The 27,085-nt window shown below is 40.9% G+C and overlaps 1 protein-coding gene across 6 annotated transcripts in view; it reads left to right on the top strand.

The window, feature by feature from the left end:
- Positions 1-27,085, top strand: part of ptpn2b (protein tyrosine phosphatase non-receptor type 2b) — a 92,155-nt gene that overhangs the window by 59,326 nt on the left and 5,744 nt on the right. For 2 of the 6 annotated variants that reach the window (XM_063059726.1, XM_063059731.1), the window contains exons 4-9: positions 127-225; positions 3,921-4,058; positions 12,202-12,258; positions 17,649-17,858; positions 18,379-18,540; positions 26,034-26,242. In XM_063059726.1, the coding sequence (XP_062915796.1) occupies positions 127-225; positions 3,921-4,058; positions 12,202-12,258; positions 17,649-17,858; positions 18,379-18,540; positions 26,034-26,242 (875 nt within the window). The remainder of the gene's footprint in view (positions 1-126; positions 226-3,920; positions 4,059-12,201; positions 12,259-17,648; positions 17,859-18,378; positions 18,541-26,033; positions 26,243-27,085) is intronic. The other 4 variants (XM_063059727.1, XM_063059734.1, XM_063059736.1 and 1 more) reach the window with 3 other exon arrangements.

Below are 27,085 nucleotides of genomic sequence, written 5' to 3' on the forward strand. Positions count from 1 at the left end.
AATGAAAACTCCAGGTTCATAGGTAAGGATTACTATGATAATATATGATTACTATATAGGTAAGCATTGTACTTGTGTTACTTTTTAAAAATAATCTCAATTCCATTGTTTGTGTTCTTATAACAGGGTCCACTTCCCAATTCATGTGGACATTTCTGGCAAATGGCCTGGGAACAAAAAAGTAGAGCAATTGTGATGCTCAATCGTGTAATTGAAAAGGGATCAGTAAGTGAAAGAAATTAATATTTGTAATTTAATTTTATATAACTAGCAACTTGCTGTTTCCATTTGTATCACAGTGTGAATAGGAGCGTTTTAGTCTATCATCCTGCTTAGATGAACAGGTTAATTGGCGTATGAGGCTGTTTAACAAGATAAGAGCCCATGATATTACAGGAAAGACTAGCATGGAGAGCAGTTGGGTTGACTGGCAGTAGGCAAAGAGTGGGAATAAAGGGGGCCAATTGTGGCTGGTTGCTGGTGACTAGTAGTGTTCCGCAAGGTCTGAGTTTGGGACTGCTTTTCACGTTATCTGTCAGTGATTTGAATGACAGAAGAGATGGCTCAGTAGCCAAGTTTGCAGACAATATAAAGATGGGTGGAGGGGAAGGTAATGTTGAGGAAGCAGGGAGTCTGCAGAAGGACTTGGACAGAATGGGAGAATCAGCAAAGAAGTGGCAAATTGCATGTAGTGTAGGGAAGTGTATGGCCATGCACTTTGATAGAAGGAATAAAGACATAGGCTAGTTTATAAATGGAGAGAAACTCTAAAAATCAGAGGTACAAAGGGACTTGCAAGTTGACTTGGTGGTAAGGAAGGCAAATGCAATGTTAGCATTCATGTTGCGAGGACTAGAACATAAAAACAAGGATGTTATGCTGAGGCTTTATAAGGCATTGGTCAGACCACCCTTGGAGTATGGTGAGCAGTTTTGAGCCCCTTATCTAAGAAAAGATGTGCTGGCGTTGGAGAAGATCCAGGGAAAGTTCACGAGAATGATTCTGGGAATGAAAGGGTTAAGATATGTGGAGTGTTTGATGTTCTGCACTCGTACTCGCTGGAGTTTTGAAGAATGGGGGGAGGGTGGGGGAGATCTCATTGAAATCTATCAAATATTGAAAGGCCTGGATAGAGTGGCTGTGAGAGGATGTTTCCTATAGTAGGTGAGTCTATGACCAGAGGGTACAGCCTCCGAATCGAGGGACGTCCATTTAGAGCAGATATGAGGAGGAATTTCTTTAGCCAGAGAGTGTGAATTTGTGTAACTCTCTACCAGGGATGGCTGCAGAAGCCAGTTCATTGAGTATATTCAAAGTGCAGGTTAATAGGTTTTTCATTAGTCAGGGTGTCAAAGGTTATGGGAAGAAGACAGGAGAAGGGTTGAGAGGCATAATAAATTAGTTATGATAGAATGGTGGAGCAGACTTGATGAGCTGAGAGGCATAATTCTGCTCCTATGTCTTATGATGTTATATGTGATATCACTTTCTCTTTCAAAGTTGTTTAGGAAGCTTTTATAATCTACTTATTTGTTTGCTGCAACTTTCTGCTCGTTGTCTACTTTTTCCTCTTTTAATGTGTTTCCCTTGCGAAAGCTGAATTGCTCCCAATGCTCAAGTTTGTTGCTTTGTCTAGCAATTGAGTATAACTTTGGATATTATACCATTTTAAATTTTTGTTAACTATGGTTGTAATCTATCTGTACTGTCTTTTGGCCTTAACAGTCACATACTTAGAGATACTGATTGCAAGTTTCAGCTGTAAACCCTACTGTATTCCTCAGGCACAAGTTAGTCAAATAATAAGTCCCCCTAGAGACACCTCCTTACATAACCTCTCAAGTGAACAGAGCGTTGGTGGGGCTTGATCCTGATTGATCACCTTTTATTCTTTTGGTTTTATACCAAATCTATTACATTTCCTGCACTCATTATTTACTGTCAGCCATTGGCTATCTAATGCCACAACTACGAATGAAGCTCTCCAGTTGCTTCAGATCCCATACAACAGAATTTTTAGTGACCATCTATTCATTGCACAATACTCGGTCTAGGATAGCCTGTTCCCTGCTCATCTGCTGAACATATTGATCCAAAAAGCTAAACAAAATTAAATCAGCGCTAATAGTGCTCAGAAATTCTTCAATGTTGTGTCAAACTCAACATTGAATTAAACAATTTCTTCTGCCTGTATGTGATCCATATTCTTCCATATTCATGGGTCCATGTAAAATCCTTTTAAACACTACAATTGTGTTTGGTTTCACTACTACCCCTGGCAGCCTACCCCTGTCTATTTGGTTATAATTTTATAGATTATTATTAATTAGATTGCTATCATTCGATATAACTGTTTTACCCTTTTTGCATGCAACTTTAATTTCTAGTGTTACCAAATGCTCTCCATTATGTCTTGGGAAGTCTGTAGGCAATTGTCAATATCTTCTGGTCCTTTTGCACCACTGAGCTCCATCCAGACTCATTACACTTCATTTTATGAACTAATGTTTCTGACTAATCCTTTAATTAGCCATCCATTTCCTCTTTTTCCATTTTGCATGTGCTTCCTAACTATTTAATGTCCTTGGATATTCAACTCCAGCTTTGATTATCCTCCAACCATGTCTCTATAATGAAAATCATATTTTGTTTGTTGCTCTCTGTTTGTTCACCTTATTTATGCTTTTTTGGGTTTTTAATGTTTTTAAACATTTAATCACTTCACAGGATTTTTCCATTGAAATCTATCATCTTGTTGCAGATCTCAAGAAACCTACTGACAACTTTACACTCATGGGCTTTGTGGGGCATTTTTGCCCTATATCAAATACAGGATTGCTCCTGATGAAGGGCTTTCAGCCCAAAACGTTTTTTTTTAATTCCTTTCCACGGTGCTGCTTGACCTGCTGAGTTCTTTCAGCAATACATGTTCTCAAATAATGCAGACTATTTTAAATAAAAGTTTGTCTTGAACGTACATTGGGCAGAACCATAGGTTGGGAATCTAGGTCTGTTGAAACTTTAAATGATAAGGTAGTAAAGCTTCTTAATCAAAATACTGGTAGAAATGTTCCTGCTTGTCCAGGTAACAGCTTTGCTTATTAAGGGATATGCTTGTAAGGCAATCTAGATTTCAGTAAGATAAATACCTGTGAAAATGTTGCCATATGATGGAGTAGGAGAAGATAAGAGAATTACTTTTTTCCTATTGTTTTGAAAATTTTAGCAATACTGAAGCAAGTAATCAGCTGCTCAACCTGTTTTCATAAATTGTATATTGAAAATGTTTATGTGAAAGCACATAACTACAGTTGACTTCCTACAATCACTCACTAAATGTATTTACTGCAATATGGTTCCACAGGAATCCACCTGCCTTCTATTTACCTTACTCCTTTGATCAGTTTTTATTTCTGACCCAAAATAATACATTTTTCAGCTATTTGTACCATACTCACAACAAAATTTCTTTCAGATGCATTAATAATTTTAAAATATATTGTATGTTGTTATTCTAGAGTTTGGCTTTGTAGAGTTTCTCCAAACTTAGAGAATTAGGGCCATCACTTAATTATTGGAAAGAGCGTGGCATAACCTTCCTGATAATTTGTCCCATGAGATAGCACTAAAACTTAAAAATGTAGGCATTGTAATTAAATTTATCTTCTGCTATCAGTGTTAGTATGCAACAAGCAGCACACAGTATTATACAGATCTCTCTCCATTTATGATTGGATAACATTGTTAATGAATTTTCCATTTTTCTTCCCTGTGGAACTGACAAGCAAAATATTGAATACAAATTGACTTCATCTAAATTCAATATCGTTAATGTAGCTGTACCATAATAACTATTTATAGCTTTTGAAATGAGTGGTTTATTGGAAAATGGAACTGAAATGTAATCTTTTGCATTGCAGGTAAAATGTGAAAAGTATTGGCCGAGCACGAAAGATGAAACAATGTCATATGAAGACACTGGGTTCAATCTAAGATTGTTATGTGAAGATATAAAATCATACTACACTGTGCGGCAGTTGGAATTGCAGAGAACCTCTGTAAGGAGATTTTTAACTGAAGTGATGGAAGTGATATTTTAAGGGTTTGATTTCGTAGAAGCATAAAATCTACAGCATGGAAACAGGCTATTTGACCCAACTCCTCACTGACCAGTGGGCACCTTTCAATATCAATTCTATTTTCTGGTACTGGCAATTCAAGTGCTTATTTGCCGAAATGCTGTCAGTGACCCAACTTCAACCACTCTGGTAGGCAATTAATTTGAGATGCTGTCCACTCTCTAGATGAGCAAGTTTTTATAAATTTAAACCATAACATCCCCACTTCATTGTCCTGACCAGTGAAAACTAGTACTCTAATATGCCTCCCTAACTTTATTATCTATCTCTTTTGCCACCTGCAAGGATCTGTGGATTTGTATGCAAAGGTCTCTTTGTCTCTCAGTACCCTTCGAAATCCTATCATTCATTAGTGTATTTCCTACCCTCAAGTACTCCCAAAGATGCATCAATTCACATTTGCCTGGCTTAACTACCACCTGCCATTTTTCAGCCCATTTCACTAACACATTTGTATCGCTCAGCAGCCTAAAGCCTGCTGCTGCCACCTGTATGAAGTTTGTATCTTCTTCCCATGTCTGCGTGGGTTTCCTCCGGGTGCAATGGTTTCCCCTCACAGTCCAAAGACGTACCGGTTGGTAGGTTAATTGGTCATAGTAAATTGTCCTGTGATTAGGCTAGGATTAATAGTCATAGTCATACTTTATTGATCCCAGGGGGAAATTGGTTTTCACTACAGTTGCACCATAAATAATAAACAGTAATAGAACCATAAATAGTTAATTAGTAATATGTAAATTATGCCAGTAAATTATGAAATAAGTCCAGGACCAGCCTATCGGCACAGGGTGTCTGACCCTCCAAGGGAGGAGTTGTAAAGTTTGATGACCACAGGCAGGAATGACTTCCTATGACGCTCTGTGCTGCATCTTGGAGGAATGAGTCTCTGGCTGAATGTACTCCTGTGCCCACCCAGTACATTATTTAGTGGATGAGAGACATTGTCCAAGATAGCATGCAACTTGGACAGCATCCTCTTTTCAGACACCACCGTCAGAGAGTCCAGTTCCATCCCCACAACATCACTGGCCTTACGAATGAGCTTGTTGATTCTGTTGGTGTCTGCTACCCTCAGCCTGCTGCCCCAGCACACAACAGCAAACATGATAGCACTGGCCACCACAGACTCGTAGACCATCCTCAGCATCGTCCGGCAGATGTTAAAGGACCTCAGTCTCCTCAGGAAATAGAGACGGCTCTGTCCCTTGTAGACAGCCTCAGTGTTCTTTGACCAGTCCAGTTTATTGTCAATTCGTATCCCCAGGTATTTGTAATCCTCCACCATGTCCACACTGACCCCCTGGATGGAAACAGGGGGTCACCAGTACCTTAGCTCTCCTCAGACTAAATTGTGGGATTGCTGGGCAGTGTGACTCAGAGCTCGATGGGCCTATTCTGCACTGTATCTTAATAAATAAAAACTACTGTAGTGGTTACTCCAACAAACCAAAACCACTTGGAGACTAAGTAGGGTTGATCCTGTATGACACACTATCTAATCCAGTAACAAAGTTCCAAAGTCGAAGAATACGATCAATCTTTTATTAAGAAACTAGCAAAACAAACCATCTTGAAGCGATTTAAAAACTAATGAAGCTGGCATTAGCACTATAACAAAATAAAGTCTTGGCCTATTACTTAAGCCAAGCATTCTTAAATGTATTCAAGAATATTCATATGTAGTTAAGCAATATTAAGTATAATTAAGCAGTCAACAAAAAAGATAACACCCCTAGTTCACTCCTTAGCTTTACCTAAACTAGACTGACCCCAAAGACAAAGCATGAATACATAACTAAGCTCTTCACTTCTACCATGCTGCAACCCACGTGACTAACTACCATAATGAACATAATAAACACACAACACAAAATATAATATAGATAGAAAATAGTTAAGTGGCTCCTACATCCCAGCCCCTTAATTATTATACTATAATTCCAACTACATACTGATAAATATCAGGAGACGTGAAATCTTAAGTCATGCATACAAATATCCTCTTTCTTTTTCCAGACAAGTCATCTTGGCCAGAGGTTACGAGCACTTAGCCCAGTACAGAGTGACCTTTACCACCACTGTCTGAGAAGACAGATTAATGAAGCTTTCAAGGCTGTAGCTCCTCAAACCTCTGCCTTCTGTAAAAGACCGATTTTGGTTAAAGGCCAATCCAAGCAGCTAGTCTTGGTCATGATCTTTTGTCTGGAAAGACTAGAATGATTCTTCCCATGATCCATGAGTTTCAAGGCGCAGTATCGTTAGCCATAAGCACAATATTTCCTGGGAGGAAATTGTGTCTTGCACTTGACCATTTCTGACATTCCTGTAGCTGTGTTAAATACCCCTTGAGCCACCGTTTCCCAAACAAGTTTGACAGATGGGCATGCTTCCATCTATGATGAATATAAACGTCTTACTTTTGGAACACTCCTGGTGGTAAGTATGTGAGGTCTTTAGAAGCAACAGATGGTTGCTGTTAACATTTCCAAATCATTGGGATTGGATGATGTTTTAGTAATCAGACAACCATTGATAATAACCTGTACTTCACAAAGAACTGTGTGAAGATCCACTTCATCAAGATTCTGCACCTTCATGGTAGAATTGAGAGCCTTTCTTACCGACGTGATCAATCTCTCCAATGTTCCTCATAATGTGAGCCAGCCGGGAGGTGGGGGGTGTTAAAAATCCACTTCATTTCTTTCTGAAGAAGTACATTATTGATCTGTGAATGATTCCACTTCTCAATGGCTTCTCTCAATTCTAACAAAGTTTGTCACATTATCAGAGCGTAGTTCATGAACCTGTCCTTGTCTTGCTATAAAGCATCGGAAGTGCATTAACAAAAGAATCTGTGTCCAAAGAAGATGCCAGTTCAATATGAATAGCTCATATAGCTAGACAGGTAAATATAACCTCGTATCTCTTCACTGTACTCCTGCTTTTCACTTCAAAAGGTCCAAAGTAGGCCACTCCTACACGTGTGAACAACGGTTCATCTGGAGAGACCTTGTCCAGAGGTAGATCTGCCATGTGTTGACATCCTGGAATTGCATGTGACTGTCAACAAACAATAGACAATAGGTGCAGGAGTAGGCCATTCAGCCCTTTGAGCCAGCACCACCATTCACTGTGATCATGGCTGATCATCCACAATCAGTACCCTTTTCCTGCCTTCTCCCCGTATCCCTTCACTCCACTATCTTTAAGAGCTCTATCTAACTCTTTTTTGAAAGAATCCAGAGAATTGGCCTCTACTGCCTTCTGAGGCAGAGCATTCCACAGAACCACAACCCTCTGTGTGAAAAAGTTTTTCCTCAACTCCGTTCTAAATGGTCTACCCCTTATTCTTAAACTGTGGCCTCTGGTTCTAGACCCCCCCAACATCGGGAACATGTTTCCTGCCTCTAGCATGTCCAATCCCTTAATAATCTTATATGTTTCAATCAGATCCCCTCTCATCCTTCTAAATTCCAGTGTATACAACCCCAGTTGCTCCAATCTTTCAACATATGACAGTCCCGCCATCCCGGGAATTAACAAACAAACAACACACTTAGACAAGATTCTTCGTATAGCTGTACTAGCACTGGAAATACAATATTTTTGGGAAAACCTCGATAACGTGTGCTGATGGTCACCATCAGGCCACCAAAGAAACCTTAGTAGATCCACATCTTCTGCTGGTTCTTCAACCTGATGAAACATTAATTTAATATCCGCCATAATCACCACTGGTTCTTTTCTGAATCTGGTTGTGACTTCAATCATTGAACTAGTAAGATCTGCATGTAACAGTTGAGCATTAAGTGATATTCCCTGGAAAGTCATTCCACAAACAAACACAATACTAAGTTTCTCTTTTCTGGGGTGATAAATACCATGATGTGGAATATACCAGACTTTCCCATCGTTGTGTTTCAGATCCTCTGCTGGCACTATCTTTTTGGCGTAACCTTTGGAGATGATATCCTTCATGAAAGCTGAGTAGTCAGTGTGAAATGACAAATTCTTCTTAAATCTCTTCCTTGGATTCAGAGCATACTGTTCAGCAATCTTCTCATTATTAGGCACGTTTACATTATTCTTTAAGGTAAACTAATCTCGTGGTGAATATCCATCAGCTTTGCAGAATTTGCCACCAGCTCCATGAACTTGTGATCTTCTCTTGTCAAACCAGGTTGATCACCCTGACTGCATTTAGGGAAATCTGCCTTGAGTTGCTGCTGATCTCATCCATGTTCAAAACTGAAATCCTGTTAACTGTCAGCTCTGGCTGAGCATAGTCTCTTCAGTCACCATGGTCTCCTTTCTGTGGTCCATCACCAGTCCAACCAAACATTGATCTAATTGTGTAGTGTCCATCATAACAATGCAAGTCACTCCAATGCTTCAGGCTCAATTTCTAATCAATCTCAGGCAAACAATTATATTTCAGGTGAGACCATTCCTGTAGATCTCTCAGAAGAGGAACTTTCCCTTTGTGGACAGGCATACTTCCCTGCATATAGATATTAGACAGTTCCCTGTGAATGAGGAGCAGCATGCTTCGACCAGATGGGTCGCACAGTGGAAACCCTCGTCAAGGAGCACGGGGTGTATAAACTTGAGTTACCGAGAGAAATCAGTGATAGCAGGACAAGCATTTGCAATGGCCATAGGATCGACTTTGGCACAAAACTACAGTGCCGTGCCAAAGGCTTTTGGGACCACCCAGTGATGGAAACCATTGAAATAAAACTAGAGGAAAAGAATTTTCACAAAGATGAAGGTCTCGCTCTAAGTAAGAACTAGGATTTGATTGTAAACATGATGGGACAGTAGAAACCTGATTGGATGAGGACTAACCAATCAGGACAGGTGGATAGCTGGGGTTTAAATACCACTGGACTAGACATGCTTAGGCATGATTCCTAATGAAGATAGCAGATTTTGTAATCAAAACATCGGTTAACATTGATACTTGTACCCAGTTGGAAGACTGAGAAGAGTTTATTTAGTTCACAATAGATTTCACTATCCACTTCTAATCCTGAAACAACTTGGCTATTCACAATCTTTCCTTGACCCATGGTGCACAAGAGAATACGTGTCCTTTTTTTCCTGTGAGGTTGACCTTGTTCCCGAGGCTCACTGTGCAGAACACTACTGTACTTCCTTGATCTAGGACAGCATAAGTAGCTACTGTCTTGTTACCCTTATTTAACTTCATCAGTATTGGAATTATTGGAAGTTTACATTAATGATCGCCAGCTCCCTAAGACCATTAGATACCGGGGTGTTACTCACTGCTGTGTCCGATTCTTTCAGAGCTTGTTTCAAATCTGCACCCTTTTTATCCGAGTGAATACAAAGTATGCTTGGATGTTTGCCACTGCATTCCTTGCACGAAAGGCACTTCCTGCAATCCATGATTATGTCTCCCGTATACATACAAACAAAGCAGACAACATTTTCTTTTAGCAAGACAGTTGTCTCATTATGAGCATTTTTCTCCAGCTGAGGGCATGGATCCAATAGGTTTACCCTCACAGATCAGACAAACCCTTTTGGCTGATGAGACCATTTCCCTTTCATTAGTTCCAGGCTGAGATTTTAGCTTTATTGCTCATAGTGGCCACAGTAGTGGTGAAACTGCTTCCATTAGCCTAGAAATTGTGGCTTAGTTTTGTTCACACCTTTTGCTTACTGCCAGTGATGTAGTATCCTGCATATTTACATAGACCAGGTATGTAGAAATCCTCACTTGACTTTCAATAAACTCAACAAGGTGGGTGAAAGTAGCCTCATGGTTGTGCTTATCTAGTAGTTTACAGGTCACCCTTCTCCATAGATCCCTAAGCATGTAAGGCAATTTCCTTACAACAATCAATAGATTGGCAGGCATGTCCAGCTCTTGCAGGTACTGAACTTCTTTCATTGCGTCACAACAATCTCTAAGAAAAAGACTGTAGTCTTGAAGAGCCCTCGTGCCTTGGAATTTGATAGATGGTCAAGAAAGAACCTTTTGCTGGTGCAGTGTTCTGTTCAGATATCCTTCCTCCAGGTTAACAGGCTGGCAACTTCTGACAGCCTCTCTGAGGCAACCTCCGGTGTACTGTTCAAGGGAGTAGAGGCAGTCACCATAAGCGTCAGTCTTGCCTTCAACACTATTCTTGAAAGCCCTCATGAATGCATAATATTGTGATGGATTGCCATCAAAGATTTGAATCTCTTTTAGGTAGAGATGCAATGCATTGTTGTGGTACAAATAAGGTTGTTATATCATTTTGCCTCCTTATGACATCCATCGTACAATTCAGACGACTGTCATCTGAAAAACGAGTGTTTTCCTATTTTAAGTTAATGTCCCCAAAAGCACCTTGAGCTGTTGTATCTGACATTAGTTCAGAGTGCCTCCTTAATGCCGGTTGAGAGTGAACATCCTGAACTACTTTTTGTGATCCTAACTCTTGGCTCATAAACATTTGAGGAGCAAATGTACCCATTGGTGTGTTGGGTTTTCTCTGTGCCATATCAACCTAGGAAGTCACACCATAAAACTATCCTACTGAAGCACTTTTAGCACCCACAGCACTTGAAGCCTTTAGCGCTGTAGCTTTGGCCATCTCTGCAGTAATTTCATCCTGCAACTTAAGATCCTTCTTCGTATCTGCTCCTTTTCTTTCCAAAGCTGTTCCTCCATCTGCTCTTGTTCTTCCAATGCAAGTATGTTTGTTGCTGTGCGAATAATGGAGTTAAATCTGCCTCCATTTTAATGCATGCTGTGGTGGTATCAGATGCATCGGATTTTCTGCTAGCAACATAACTTACAGTACGCACATCTGAAGCACTGTCATCTGGGTGTACATCATCCTGTGGATCCTCAGCTTTATACATAATCAAAATGTGTTAGATTTTGAGAAGACTTTTTGCTTGTTTCAGCAACATGACCTTCAACATCGCATGTTTGTTTCAGTATTTTGCTAGGACTATTAACAAGAATCTCAATATTTGCAGATCTTTCAACTTATCACTATGGAATAGAAATTAAAGATAACCGATAATGTTGCTTAGCAACAACTTCAAGGAGAATATGCAAGTCTTTAATGTGAGACTCCACTTGTGAGACATTTTCTGATTCTCATATAAGACCTGTAATTTTATGATATTAAACCTTTAATTTTCCTCATAATTTTCTTAAATTCCTTTTGAGAACTATTGATTCTGTTCGCTAAAAATTTCCCAGTAAGTTTAACTCTTTTAGCCCCGACTTCAAGGTCACTGACTTCAGCTCCACTCATGTTGCTTTTTCAGCTGCGCATACCAGACCAAACAAAATGCTTTCATTTCAAATGCTGAACCAGAATACTTCAGCATTTCAATAGAACCATTCTTCTGCTCCATTCCTGTAGCTACATAGTCACCTAATCTGTGTCTATTCTTATGTTTACTAGTTTGTGGCACTGGAAACAATTACCTTTCAGGTCCTGCTCTTTAAACGGCTATTTAGTTCTTTATGCTCATGTTACAGCGCCTTATCCTTTCTACTAAGTGATTGATACCGCTGGCTATTCACCCTGTTTTTCAGATTGTCCTGCAGCAAGTCCACAATATCCTTAACCCTAGCACCATGGAGACAAATACAAGTGTACTTTTTAGCAAGGGGAATAACTACAGAGTCTCCAGCACTGTCTCTGACTGGTATTCCTGATGGTCACTCATGTCCTCTCTTTCTGTACCTCCCGGGTCAGCCATAGCACAACTGATTAGTGTCCTACCAGACCTGAACCTGTTTTAGAGTGTCAAAGTAACATCATGGCCTAATAGCCTAATACTTACTATTTCACAGCATTGGAACCTTAGTTGGGTAGTAATGATGTTTTGTTCAGCAGCTAGAGACTTTGATATTGGCACATACAGTGGCATGCAAAAGTTTGGGCACCTCTGGTCAAAATTTCTAGTTACTGTGAATAGCTAAGTGAGTAAAAGATGACCTGATTTTCAAAAGGCATAAAGTTAAAGATGACACATTTCTTTAATATTTTGAGCAAGATTACTTTTTTATTTCTGTCTTTTACAGTTTCAAAATAACAAAAAAGGAAAAGGGCCTGAAGCAAAAGTTTGGGCACCCTCCATGGTCAGTACTTAGTAACACCCCCTTTGGCAAGTATCACAGCTTGTAAACGCTTTCTGTAGCCAGCTAAGAGTCTTTCAATTCTTGTTTGAGGAATTTTTGCCTATTCTTCCTTGCAAAAGGCTTCTAGTTCTGTGAGATTCTTGGGCCGTCTTGCATGCACTGCTCTTTTGAGGTTTATCCGCAGATTTTCGATGATGGTTAGGTCAGGGGACTGTGAGGGCCATGGAAAAACCTTCAGCTTGCGCCTCTTGACATAGTCCAGTGTGGATTTTGAGGTGTGTTTAGGATCATTATCCTGTTGTAGAAGCCATCCTCTTTTTATCTTCAGCTTTTTTACAGACTTGTTTGCTTCCAAAATTTGCTGGTATCTAATTTAATTCATTCTTCCCTCTACCAGTGAAATGTTCCCCGTGCCACTGGCTGCAACACAAGCCCAAAGCATGATCAATCCACCCCCATGCTTAAGAGTTGGAGAGGGGTTCTTTTCATGAAATTCTGCACCCTTCTTTCCTCCAAACATACCTTTGCTCATTGCAGCCAAAAAGTTCTGTTTTAACTTCATCATTCCACAGGACTTGTTTCCAAAATGTATCAGGCTTGTTTAGATATTCCTTTGCAAACTTCTGACGCTGAATTTTGTGGTGAGGATGCAGGAAAGGTTTTCTTCTGATGACTCTTCCATGAAGGTCATATTTGTGCAGGTGTTGCTGCACAGTAGAACAGTGCACCACCACTCCAGAGTCTGCTAAATCTTCCTGAAGGTCTTTTGCAGTCAAATGGGGTTTTGATTTGCCTTTTTCAGCAATCCTATGAGCAGTTCTCTTGGAAAGTTTTCTTGGTCTTCCAGACCTCAACTTGACTTCCACTGTTCCTGTTAACTGCCATTTCTTAATTATATTACAAACTGAGGAAAAAACTACCTGAAAACACTTTGCCATCTTCTTATAGCCTTCTCCTGTGGGCATCATTTATTTTAATTTTCAGAGTGCTAGGCAGCTACTTAGAGGAGCCCATGGCTGCTGATGGTTGGGTCAAGATTTGAGGAGTCAGGGTATTCATAAGACTTTGAAATTTGCATCACCTGGTCTTTCCTTACGATGATTGTGAACAAGCCATAGCCCTAACAAGCTAATTAAGGTCTGAGACCTTGGTAAAAGTTATCTGAGAGCTCAAATCTCTTGGGGTGCCCAAACTTTTGCATGGTGCTCCTTTCCTTTTTTTTCCTACTCTAAAATTATACAAAACAAAAATAATACACTAATCTTGCTTAAAATGTTGAGAAGAATGTTTCATCTTTTAAGTTTATGACTTTTGGAGATCAGTTCATCTTCCACTCACTTAACTATTCACAGTAATAGAAATTTTGACCAGGGATGCCCAAACTTTTGCATGCCACTGTAGCCAAAAAGCATCCATTTCCAATTCTGATTGTACTTTTCCAGAAAACGTTCAGTTTCTCTGGTTTTAATTTTGATCCTCCTGGAGCCTTGAATCTGAAAAGACACTGTTCCATTCAGATTTCTGCAAGTTGGTGATCTAGTTGAAACCACACCCATTTTTGTTTGTTGCAAGCAACTGGTCTGTTTTCAAGTAAAGTCCTGAAAATGAGTAAGTTATAGGAATTTCACTGATAATTGGCGAGAGAACTCCAATCATCTGATATCCTACTCTTTGGCAATCCCTGATAGATTGACATTTGACTCATTGGGTCTTGTTTCCCCATGCTTCCTTTAAACTCACTGGTTCCCTGGTCTCTGAGCGCATTTAATCTCAGAGATTCCTTGAAAGTTATTGTCCGGTATATTTTTACTTAAAGTATATTATAAGTGTGTTCGGGTATTCATAGGGGAATAACGTGCAGTAGTTCTACATGACCATAGTGCTGAGCAAAGAGTGTTTTACTGTGCCAAGAACTATATATTTTTTAAAGTAGCAAAAGGAGATTTAATGAGTGAGTTGTCAATTGTTGGTCAAGTTGTGTTTGGTTTTGGTTTATCACGGTCAATCTGCCAAGACTGAACAGCTTGCACTGTTTATACAGATCAACTCATTACACAGTGCACGGAACTAGAATAAGGTAAAATAATAACAATGCTGAATAAAGTGTCAAAGCTACTGATAAAGTGCAAGATCATACGAGGTAGATTGTGAAACCAAGAGTCCATCTTTATTATACAGGGGATCATTTTATCATCTTATAACAGCTGGTTAACAGCTGTCCTTGGGTCTCGTCATATGTGCTCTCAGCTTTTGTATCTTCTACCCAAAAAAAAAGGGCATCTGGTCTGGGTGGTGTCTTTGATTATGATGGATGCTTTACTGGGAAAGCGAGAAGCATAGACAGATCTATAGAGAGGAGTCTGGTTCCTGTTATGGGCTGTGATGTGTCCACAACCTTGCAGTTACTTGTGGTCACATGCAGAGTAGTTGCCAAACGAAGCAGTGATGCATCCAGATAGGATACTTTCGATGGTGCATCGTTAAAAATTGCTCAGGAACTTGAAGCTTCTCAATCCTCTACTTCAGCACCATTGATGTAGACAGAAGCATGTGAACCATCTCCCTTTCTGAACTCAATGACTAGCTCTTTTGTTCATGCTGAAAGAAAAGTTGCAGTCTTGACATCATACAGCTAAGTTCACTTTTTTTTACTGTACACTGACTCATTGTTATTTGAGATGTGACCCACAGCAGTGGTATCAGCAAACTTATAAATGGAATTAGAGCAGAATCTAGCCAAGCAGTCATGAGTGTGTGGGGGCTGAGGATGCTTAGAATAATCAAAGCAGGGGTGTTGCTGACTATCCTTACTGATTGCAGTCTGTTGGTCAGAAAGTCTGAATCTTTAAGCTAGAAACTTAGAGATTGGGTAATGGGTTTCAAATTAGAAATGCTGGCTGGTGGTGTAGTGGCATTCACATCGGACTATGAGGTGAGTGGTCCTGGATTTGAATCCAGCTGGCTCCTTGCACATTTTCTATCTGTACTGGGCTGAGTGTCGAGCTAGCAACTTGGTGACAAATGCTAAAGAAATGGAAACAACAGGAATTCTGCAGATGCTGGAAATTCAAGCAACATACATCAAAGTTGCTGGTGAACGCAGCAGGCCAAGCAGCATCTATAGGAAGAGGCGCAGTCGACGTTTCAGGCCGAGACCCTTCGTCAGGACTAACTGAAGGAAGAGTGAGTAAGGGATTTGAAAGCTGGAGGGGGAGGGGGAGATGCAAAATGATAGGAGAAGACAGGAGGGGGAGGGATAGAGCCGAGAGCTGGACAGGTGATAGGCAAAAGGGGATACGAGAGGATCATGGGACAGGAGGCCTAGGGAGAAAGACGGGGGGGGGGAGTGACCCAGAGGATGGGCAAGAGGTATATTCAGAGGGACAGAGGGAGAAAAAGGAGAGTGAGAGAAAGAATGTGTGCATAAAAATGAGTAACAGCTGGGGTACGAGGGGGAGGTGGGGCCTAGCGGAAGTTAGAGAAGTCAATGTTCGTGCCATCAGGTTGGAGGCTACCCAGACGGAATATAAGGTGTTGTTCCTCCAACCTGAGTGTGGCTTCATCTTTACAGTAGAGGAGGCCGTGGATAGACATGTCAGAATGGGAATGGGATGTGGAATTAAAATGTGTGGCCACTGGGAGATCACTTAGAGAAAGCAGGATCTCCCAGTGGCCACACATTTTAATTCTACATCCCATTCCCATTCTGACATGTCTATCCACGGCCTCCTCTACTGTAAAGATGAAGCCACACTCAGGTTGGAGGAACAACACCTTATATTCCGTCTGGGTAGCCTCCAACCTGATGGCACGAACATTGACTTCTCTAACTTCCGCTAGGCCCCACCTCCCCCTCGTACCCCAGCTGTTACTCATTTTTATGCACACATTCTTTCTCTCACTCTCCTTTTTCTCCCTCTGTCCCTCTGAATATACCTCTTGCCCATCCTCTGGGTCACTCCCCCCCCCCCCCCGTCTTTCTCCCTAGGCCTCCTGTCCCATGATCCTCTCGTATCCCCTTTTGCCTATCACCTGTCCAGCTCTCGGCTCTATCCCTCCCCCTCCTGTCTTCTCCTATCATTTTGCATCTCCCCCTCCCCCTCCAGCTTTCAAATCCCTTACTCACTCTTCCTTCAGTTAGTCCTGACGAAGGGTCTCGGCCTGAAACGTCGACTGCGCCTCTTCCTATAGATGCTGCTTGGCCTGCTGCGTTCACCAGCAACTTTGATGTATGTTGCTAAAGAAATGGCAAGGTTGCCACCTGATGCACCAGAAGGTGCATTTGTAGCATTTTGCTTCCAAGTCAATATTATAATACAATGGATTCTGGTGAATTGAGCCATCGGTTAATCTGGGCAGCCACTTATTTGTGACAACTCCTATAAAAACAAAAACTAAATGCCCAGGATTCCCTTTGTTTAATTGGCCCTTAACTGGGGCAGGAGGCTATTGCCAAACGGTTTCTAACTAGCATCAGTTAGACACCACACCATGCTTAGAGCAAACCGTTTTTAAATAGCATCAGTTGTATGTATATGTGTTTGTGTTCAAAAAGCAGTGATTTTTGTCACTGATGGTTGGTGAGAAACAAGCAATAAGACAATTCATTGTGGTTTCAAGCATTCAGGCTTGGAGATGCCAGAAATGACCAGGAGTGAAAATGAAACTATTTCACTTCCTCAACAAGTTAGGACCTACAAAGAAATTGAAAGTATTGACACTCATTGAATGTTATAATGAAATGAATGTTTGGAGGATGCAAATGCCAAAAGTATTATATGAAGACAATTCATTATCTGCACTAGGTGTATGCACTGATTTTGTTCATTTATAGTCAGCTAAAAGAACACAGCCATGTACTCTGGATGAATTTCTTTGTTGGTAAATATTAGGAATTAATACACAGTTTTATAGTACTGTCGTGATATTGGTAGTGTTCTAAATTGTTCTGTAATTCATTTGAATACATAACTTGTTACTTAGTTAACTGTAGTTTGTCTTTTTTATATCTTTATAACTATTTCAATGAAACTTTGGCTAACTGGGGCAAAATGTATTGGTCCCATTGTGCCCCAGTTAACTGGAATCCTCTGTATGGGATTGGAATAAATTTTTATAAATTGATTTTTGTTTCTACGCTGTTAGTTTCTGAAGCTCATTTAATGGGATGTAGGAAGTCTTAAAGTTTAAGTATTTGTTTTCCTGGAAGTTAGAACTTTCTAAATTTATATCTTAAAATAAATTGAAACTTTTATGTAATTGTCCTGAAGAAACTTTTATAGTTTGAGAGTTTTCTTTTATTCTTGACTTAAGTTTTCATTTTGGAAGTTTAAAGGTGGTAAACCACATATTTGATTTATCTGTGTTTCTTGTTCTTTTTGTACCACTAGACTGGAGAAACCAGAGAAATCTACCACTTCCATTACACCACTTGGCCTGACTTTGGAGTACCTGAATCCCCTGCTTCATTCCTTAATTTTTTGTTCAAAGTGAGGGAGTCTGGCTGCTTGAACTCAGATTGTGGACCTACTGTTGTTCACTGCAGTGCAGGCATTGGAAGATCTGGTACTTTCTCTTTGGTTGATACATGCCTTGTTTTGGTGAGTGGTCATAAAGTTAATTAATTACTGAAAGTAGCACCTGGTTGCCTCACTCTGAAATATGATTTTATATCCTATTATTTTTGCATGTCATGTAAAATTAAGATTGATTAATATTCAGGCCAATTCAACAAATAGTTGAATCATAATAAAAGATTTGGGTGTGGGGGGCAAGTTTGTTCATTTTGACTTTATAGTCTGATAAGTAGTTGATTTCACTGGCAATTCATCTGCTATCATGACCTTTTTAATGCAAATCACTTATTGTACCAACATCAGTGTTAATCACATGATCGTTCCTTGTAATGCTCCTTCGCTGTGTAGACGGGTTGCTTTTCCATTCACCGTCCCTTTCCATGCAGAACCCAAGTAATGCTGGAAATTTGAATGTGGTTTGCCAAGAAAAGCAACTCTATACGCTATACTTTGTAGGTGTCTGTAATGATTATGGTCACTGTGCAGATAAACACATGTAGATTTTTTTTAAACCTGTCAGCTGAGGAGGATATATTTCTTGCAGATGGAAAAATGCAAAGATCCATCTTCTGTGGACATCAGAGAAGTACTATTAGAAATGAGAAAATACCGGATGGGACTCATACAAACTCCAGATCAGTTGAGATTTTCATACATGGCAGTTATAGAGGGAGCGAAATATATCATGGGAGACTCATCAGTGCAGGTAAAAGCTGTTTATTCTCCTCCATGATATTTCTGTCTAATTGATAGACCATTTATCATAAAGTTGGACAGTACAGAAACACACCCTATCCTATGTCACCTGTCACCAAGCCGGTTTTGGATGCAATTACACAGCTTGCCATGGATCTCATGTTCCTTAATCTTCTGGATCAGCCAAACTGCAGGGTCTTGTTAAATGCCTTTACTAAATCATTATCAATGATATCTGCTCTGTCTTTTGCAATATTAGGTAGCTCTTCAAAAGAACTTGATCAAATTAGTGAAGGAGGATTTCCCCTGCACAAAGCTATGCTAACAATCCATTATCAACTTCCACTTTTCCAAGAGTACATTAATCTATCCCATAAGATTTTCTTCAATGCTTTTCCTACAACTGAGAGAAGTTTCACTAGCCTGTAGTTGTCTGGCTTATTCCTGCTGCCCTTTAATAAAGGAACAACTTTTGCTATCATCTGGTCTTCTGACAGCTCATCTGTAGCTAAGGAAAGTGCAAAAAATACCTGTCATAGCTCCAGCAATCCCCCTCTTCCCCCCCCCCGCCCTGCTTTCCATAGCAGCCCGAGTTAGACCACAAGACGTAGGAGCTGAATTAGTGTATTCAGCCCATTAAGTCTGTTCTGCCATTTGATCATGGCTGATCCATTTTCCCCTCAACCCTAATCTTCTGCCTTCTCCCCGTATCCTTTAATGCCTGACCAATCAAGAGCATCAACTTCTGCAATAAATACACCCAATGACCTGTCCTCCACAGCCACCTCTGGCAATGAATACCACAGAATCACTACCCCTGGCTAAAGAAATTCCTCCTAATCTCTGTTCTAAATGAATGTTCCCCTATTTTGTGATTGTACCTCTGATCCTAGGCTCCCCTCTATTGGAAATAATCCTCTACATATCCACTCTATATAGGCCTTTCAACATTCAATAGGTTTAAATGAGATTTCCGCCTCTCCCCGCCCCATCATTATTCTTAATTCCATTGAGTACTGGTCCTGAGTCATCAAAATTTCCTCATATGATAAGCCTTTCATTCTTGGAATTATTTTCATGAACCTCCTTTGAACCCTCTCCAACGTCAGCATATCCTTTCTTAGTTAAGGGGCCCAGAACTGCTCACAGTACTCACTAGTGCTTTGTAAAGCCTCAGTGTTACATCCTTGCTTTTATATTTTAGTTCTCTTGAAGTGAATGCTAACATTGCAGTTCTGTACCTCACCACTAACTTAACCTGCAGGTTAACCTTTAGGGAATCCTGCAAAAGGACTCCCAAGTCCCTTTGCTCCACAGATTTTGAATTTTCTCCCCGTTTAGAAAATAGTCTATGCTTTTATTCTTTCTACAAAAGTACATGACCTTGCATTTCCTGACATTGAGTTCCATCTGCCACTTCTTTGCCCATTCTCCTAATCAGTCGAAGATCTCCTGCAGCCTCCCTCCTTCCTCAACACTACCTGCCCCTCCACCTATCTTTCTATCATTCACAAACTTGGCCACAGAGCCATCAATGCCATCATCCAGATCATTGACATACAATACAAGAAGAAGTGGTCTCAACCGAGATGGCTGCAGAACACTACTGGTCACTGGCAGCCAATCAAAACGACTCCCTCTTTCCCACTCTGCCTCCTGCAAATCAGCCAGTGCTCTATCCATGCTGGTATCTTTCTTGTAATACCATGGGCTCTTATGCTAAGCAGCCTCATCTGCAGCACCTTGTCAAAGGCCTTCTGAAAATCTAAGTACACAAAATCCACCAATTCTCCTTTGTCCATCCTGCTTATTATTTCCTTAAACAATTCCAACAGATTTGTCAGACAAGATTTTCACTTAAGGAAGCCATGCCAACTTCAGCCTGTTTTACCATGTGCCTCCAAGTACCCTGAAACTCTGTCTTGCACAGTGAAGACTGACGCAAAATACTTATTATACCATTTCTTTATCGTCCTTTTCTACCTCTCCAGCATCATTTTCCAGTGGTCCAATTTCTACTCGTAGCTCTCTTTTACTCTTTGTTTACCGGAAAAAAACTTTTTGTATCCTCTTTTGATATTATTAGTTAGCGTACCTTCATATCTCATCTTTTCACTTCTGTTTTTTTAGTTGATGTCTAGGTTTTTAAAAGCTTCCCACCATTTTTTTTGCTCTATTATATGCCCTCCTTTTTGCTTTTATATTGGCTGCAGAATCAAAAAGGGTAACAGATACATTACTCAAAGTGTTATGTCTCAATTCACGTAGTATAAGAAATAAGTGGATAATTGTGTTGCACTATTACAGATTGTCAGGTATGATGTTGTGGCCATCACTGAATCGTGGTTGAAGGATGGTTGTAGTTGGGAGCTGAATGTCCAAGTTTACACGTTGTATTGGAGGGACAGGAAAGTAGGCAGAGGGAGTGGCATGGCTCTGCTGTTAAAGAACAGCATCAAATCGGCGGAAAGGTGTGACATAGGATCAGAAGATGATGAATCCTTGTTAGGAATTGAAAGGGTAAAAGGACCCTGATGTGGACCACAGATTACAACAGGAAATAGAAGAGGTGTGTCAAAAGGGGCAATGCTATGAAAGTCGTGGGAGATTTTAACATGGAAGTCAATTGAGAAAATCTGGTTGGAAATGGATCTCAAGAGAGTGAGTTTGTTGAATGCCTACGAGATGGTTTTTTTAGAACAGTTTATCGTTGAGCCTACCAGGGGATCAGCTATACTGGGTTGGGTGTTATGTACAGACATCCCACCTCTCCCGGAAGGCCCGGGAGTCTCCCGCAAATTAATAGTGGCTCCCTGATGCCCGCAAATTATATGCAATGTCCCAGAAATTGATTTTTTTTGAGAGCACATGAGAGAGCGAGTGCAAGAGCGAGAAAGCGAGCGTGAGTGAGAGCGAGCGAGAGCACGCGCGATAGAGCAAGAGCGAGAGAGTTCCAAAAAAAGTCAGAGTGGCAATGTTCCAAAAAAAGAAAATATAAAACGTACGTCACCCCAGACGTGTACCCCTGCCTAATAGGGGTCAAAATAATGACAGTGTTGCTGGCTGCACTGTTTGCAACAGTGACTTTTCTATTGCCCATGGTGGGTTAAAATGTAAAAGACATGTTGAGGTGAGTTTAACAGGTGTCATTCATTCATTAGCATAGCTAACGTTATTTAAATAGCTGGCTGGCGGCTAAGGAGCTACTCTATTGCAAACATCCAGAACTCCCGGAAGTCTCCCGCAAATTGATGGTGCTACCTCCTTGAAATGAGTTTTTGCAGGGTGGGATGTCTGTTATGTAATGAACCGCAGATGATTAGGGAGCTAAAGGTAAAGGAACCCTTAGAGGGCAGTGATCAAACAAAATAATACTGAGTTCAACTTGAAATTTGATAAGGAGAAAGTAAAGTCTGTTGTAGCAGTATTTCAGTGGAGTAAAGGAAATTACAGTCGTATGAGAGGAGTTGGCCAAATTAAATTGGAAGGAGATGCCGGCAGGGAGGACAGCAAAGCAACAATGATGTGAATCTCTGTGAAAAATAAGGAAGGTGCAAGATAGATGTATCCCAAAAACAAAGAAATAGTCAAATGGAACGACAGTACAACTGTGGCTGACAAGGGAAGTCAAAGCTAATGTAAAAGCAAAAGAGAAGGGCATAAAACAAAAACAAAATTAGCAGGAAGATAGAGGATTGTGAAGCTTTTAAAAACATACAGAGAGCAACTAAAAGAATCATTAGGAGGGAAAAGATGAAATATAAAAGCAAGCTCGCAAACAATGTTAAAGTGGATAGCAGAAGCTTTCAAGTATGTTTAAAAAAAAGAGATGAGAGTGGATTATAGGCCCTCTAGAAAATGAGGCCAGAGAAGTAGTAATGGGGGACCAGGAGATGGCTAATGAACTAATTGAGTATTTTACATCAGTCTTCACTGTGGAAGACACTAGCAGTGTGCCAGATGTTGAAGGGTGTGAGGGAAGAGAAGTGACTATTACAAGGGACGAAGTGCTCGAAAAGCTGAAAGACCTAAGGATATATAAGTCACCTAGACCAGATGAACTGCACCCTAGGGCTCTGAAAAAGGTAGTATTAGAGATTGCATTAGTAATGATCTTTCAAAACTCATTGAACTCTGGCATGGTGCCAGAGGACTAGAAAATCGAAAATGTCAATCCACTCTAAGAAAGGAGGAAGGCAGCAGAAAGGAAATTATAGACCAGTTAGCCTGAACTCAGTGGTTGGGAAGATGTTGGAGTCAATTGTTAAGGATGAGGTTATGGAGTACTTGGTGACACAGGATACAACACTTGGCGGCACGGGAGGTCGTTCCTGCCTGTGGCCATCGAACGTGCAGCTCCTCCTGTGGAGGGTCGGACACCCTGAGCAGATGGACTGGTCCTGGACTTATTTTCCATCTGGCATAGTTTTGCATTTTGTTGTTTGACTGTTGGGGTTTTTTGTATTGCTATACTTACACTCTATTCTTGGTTGGTGCGGCTGTAACGAAACCAAATTTCCCTCGGGATTAATAAAGTATATCTATCTATCTAGGACAAGGTCAGCATGGTTTCCTTAAGGGAAAATCTTGCCTGACAAGCCTGTTGGAATTCTTTGAGGAGATTACAAGTAGGAGGGATAAAGGGGATGCAGTGGATGTTGTTTATTTGGACTTTCAGAAGGCCTTTGATGAGGTGCTGCACATGAGGCTGCTTACCAAGTTAAGAACCCATGGTGTTACAGGAAAGTTACTGGCATGGTTAACACATTGGCTAATTGGTAGGAGGCAGCAAGTGGGAATAGGAAGGATCCTTTTCTGGTTGGCTGTCAGTGACTGGTGGTGTTCCGCAGGGTTCGGTGTTGGGACTGCGTTTTATGCTGTATATCAGTGACTTTGATAACGAAATACATGCCTTTGTTGCCAAGTTTCCCGATGATACGAAGATTGGTGAAGGGGCAGGTAGTGTTGTGGAAACAGGGAGGCGGCAGCAGGAGTTAGACAGATGAGAATGGGCAAGAGTGCAAATGAAATACAATATTGGAAAATGTGTGGTCATGCACTTTGATTGTAGAAATAAATGTGCAGACTATTTTCTAAGTGGGGAGAAAATCTGTAAGTCAGAGGTGCAAAGGAACTTGGGGGTCCTTGTGCAGAACATCCTAAAAGTTAACTTGGTGGTAGAGTCAGTGGTGTGGAAGGCAAATGTAATGTTCGCATTCATTTCAAGTGGTTTAGAGTACAAGAGCAGAGATGTGTTGCTGAGGCTTTATAAGACACTGTTGAGGCCTCACCTTGAGCATTGTGCACAGTTTTGGGCTCCTCATCTAAAAAAGATTTTCTGGCATTGGAGAAGGTTCAGAGGAGTTTCACAAGGATGATTCTGGGAAAGAAAGGGTTATACGAGGAACATTTGATAGCTCTGGGTTTATACTTGCTGGAACTTAGGAGGATGAGGGGAGATCTCATTGAAACTTTTCAAATGTTGAAAGGCCTAGATAGAGTAGATGTGGAAAGGATGTTTCCCATGTTGGGGGAGACTAGAACAAGAGGACACTGCCTCAGGATAGAGCGGTGTCCATTTAAAACAGAAATATAGAGAAATTTCTTTAAGCAGAGGGTGGTGAATTTCTGGAATTTGTTGCCACAGGCAGCTGTGGAGGCCGGGGTATTGGATATATTTAAAGTAAAGATTGATAGGTTCTTGATTGGACATAACATCAAAGGTTACAGGGAGAAGACCAGGGGAATGGGGCTGATGAGGGTAAAAAGAATGAGCCACAACTGAATAAAGGAGCAGACTTGATTGGCCAAATGCTCCCATGTCTTATGGTCTTTTTTGAAGTAGTGTTCTTGGGTTCATGTCCATTCAGAAATCTGATGGCAGAGGGGAGGAAGCTATTCCTGAAACGTGTGTGTCTTCAGATTCCTGTCACCTTGTTCCTGGGTGATGGGGTTACTTAATGATGGATGCAGCCTTTTGAAGGTTACAACTTCCTGCACCTTCTTCCAATCCTGTACAGTGGCCCCTCTGTACCAAATCGTGATTCAAGTTCTCCATGATACATCTGTAGAAATTTGCACGAGATTTTGACACCCAGGAACTTGAAGCTGCTCACCCTTTCCATTGCTGATCCCTCGATGAGTACTGGTGTGTGTTCCCTTGACTTCCCCCTTCCTGAGGTCCACAATCAATTCCTTGCTCCTACTGATGTTGAATGCAAGGTTGTTGTTTTGACAACAGTCAACCAGCTGATCTGTCTCACTCCTGTACACCTCTTCATAACCATCTGAAACTCTGACAATAGTACTTCAGCTAATTCATAATGGCATTTGAACTGTGCTTAGCCACACAGAAATGGGGTTACAGGGAGTGGAACAGAGGGCTAAGCACACATCCTTGAGGTGTGCCAGTGTTGATTGTCAGTGAGGAGGAGATGTTATTTCTAATTTGCTCTGGCAGGGTTTGCAGGCTTTTACTTCTTACAAGGTAAATTCTTAACATCAAAAGGTGGTCTGTGGTGCTTCACTCTCAGATAGCTCAACGTCTTTTATCAGAATTCCAGATGGTGAGGAGGAGGTGTACAGAAGTGAGATCAATCATCTGGTTGAGTGCTGTCACAACAGTAACCTTCCACTCATCGTAAGGTCAAGGAATTGATTGTAGATTCAGAAAGGGGAAGTCAAAGGAACACACACCAGTCCTCATTGAGGGATCAGCAGTAGGAAGAGTGAACAATTTTAAGTTCCTGGGTGTCAGGATCTTTGAAGATCTATCTTGGCCCAACATATTGGTGCAATTACAAAGAAAGTATGACAGTGGCTATATTTCATTCAGAGTCTGAGGATATTTAGTATGTCACCAAAGACTTTCGCCAATTTCTACAGATATACTGTGGAGAACATTGTAGCTGGTTGCATCGCCGCCTGGTATGGAGGGGCCATTGTTCAGGATTGAGAAAGTTGCAAACTCAGCTGAGTTCCGTCATGGGCACTAGCCTCACTAGTACCAAGGATATCTTCAAAAGGAGATGCATTCAAAAGGTGGCATGCCTCATCAAGAATCCCTATCACCCAGGACGTGCCCTCTTCTCATTGCTACCATCAGGGAGAAGGTATAGGAGCCTGAAGACACACACTCAACATTTAAGAAACAGCTCTTCCCCAACCCCCACCATCAAATTTCTGAATGGACAATGAACCCGTGTATACTACCTACTTTCTGTGCTTTTTTGCACTAATTTAAATTATGTATAAAAATGTATGCATTTCTTAATGTAATTCAGTTTTGTTTTGCAATGTATTCCACTGTACTGTTGCCAGTAATATTAAACCTCATTCTAATTCTGAAATACTTGCTGTTGTCTAACTGGGTGAGGGATTGTCAAAACCTTTGTAAGATGAAAAGGTTTTTTTAAGATTTGCTTCTTTACTTTGAGGCTTAGCAAGTTGTTTTTGTGCTCATCTTATTGAACAAACAATGATTTTTTTTTTGCCTGTTAACAGAAAAGATGGAAAGAGCTTTCCAATGAAGACCAGGAGCCGATACCAGGCAATGCTTCTCCACCACCCCAGCCTCCAAAACGAGCCCTTCCACGGCATAATGAGAATAAGGCGCCTCATTTGTCAGTAGGCGAAGCAACTGATGCAGCAAACAACATTTCCACGGAAGAAAATTCTGTACAAGAGAAAGAGATCAAAGCAAAGTATGTGAAGTGAGTCTGTTTTTTTAAAAAAATTAAATGTCACCCTGTTCTTTCTCTACCTGTTTTGTATCTCAGGCTCTGAACTTCTGAACTCCTTTATGGCTTGAGAGGTTTTGTGTGTGGTTCTTGCACTGGCCCTTGTTTCAATTAACTGTTTTCATAGAACATAGAACAGTACAGCACAGTACAGGCCCTTCGGCCCACAATGTTGTGCCGACCCTTAAACCCTGCCTCCCACATAACACCCCCACCTTAAATTCCTCCATATACCTGTCTAGTAGTCTCTTAAATTTCACTAGTGTATCTGCCTCCACCACTGACTCAGGCAGTGCATTCCACGCACCAACCACTCTCTGAGTAAAAAACCTTCCTCTAATATCCCCCTTGAACTTCCCACCCCTTACCTTAAAGCCATGTCCTCTTGTATTGAGCAGTGGTGCCCTGGGGAAGAGGTGCTGGCTATCCACTCTATCTATTCCTCTTAATATCTTGTACTCCTCTATCATGTCTCCTCTCATCCTCCTTCTCTCCAGAGAGTAAAGCCCTAGCTCCCTTAATCTCTGATCATAATACATACTCTCTAAACCAGGCAGCATCCTGGTAAATCTTCTCTCTACCCTTTCCTATGCTTCCACATCCTTCCGACAGTGAGGCGACCAGAACTGGACACAATACTCCAAGTGTGGCCTAACCAGAGTTTTATAGAGCTGCATCATGACTCTTAAACTCTATCCCTCGACTTATGAAAGCTAACACTCCATAAACTTTCTTAACTACCCTATCTACCTGTGAGGCAACTTTCAGGGATCTATGGACATGTACCCCCAGATCCTTCTGCTTCTCCACACTTCC

The sequence above is a fragment of the Mobula hypostoma genome, chromosome 1 (genome assembly GCF_963921235.1).
Source record: "Mobula hypostoma chromosome 1, sMobHyp1.1, whole genome shotgun sequence".
NCBI lineage: Eukaryota > Metazoa > Chordata > Chondrichthyes > Myliobatiformes > Myliobatidae > Mobula > Mobula hypostoma.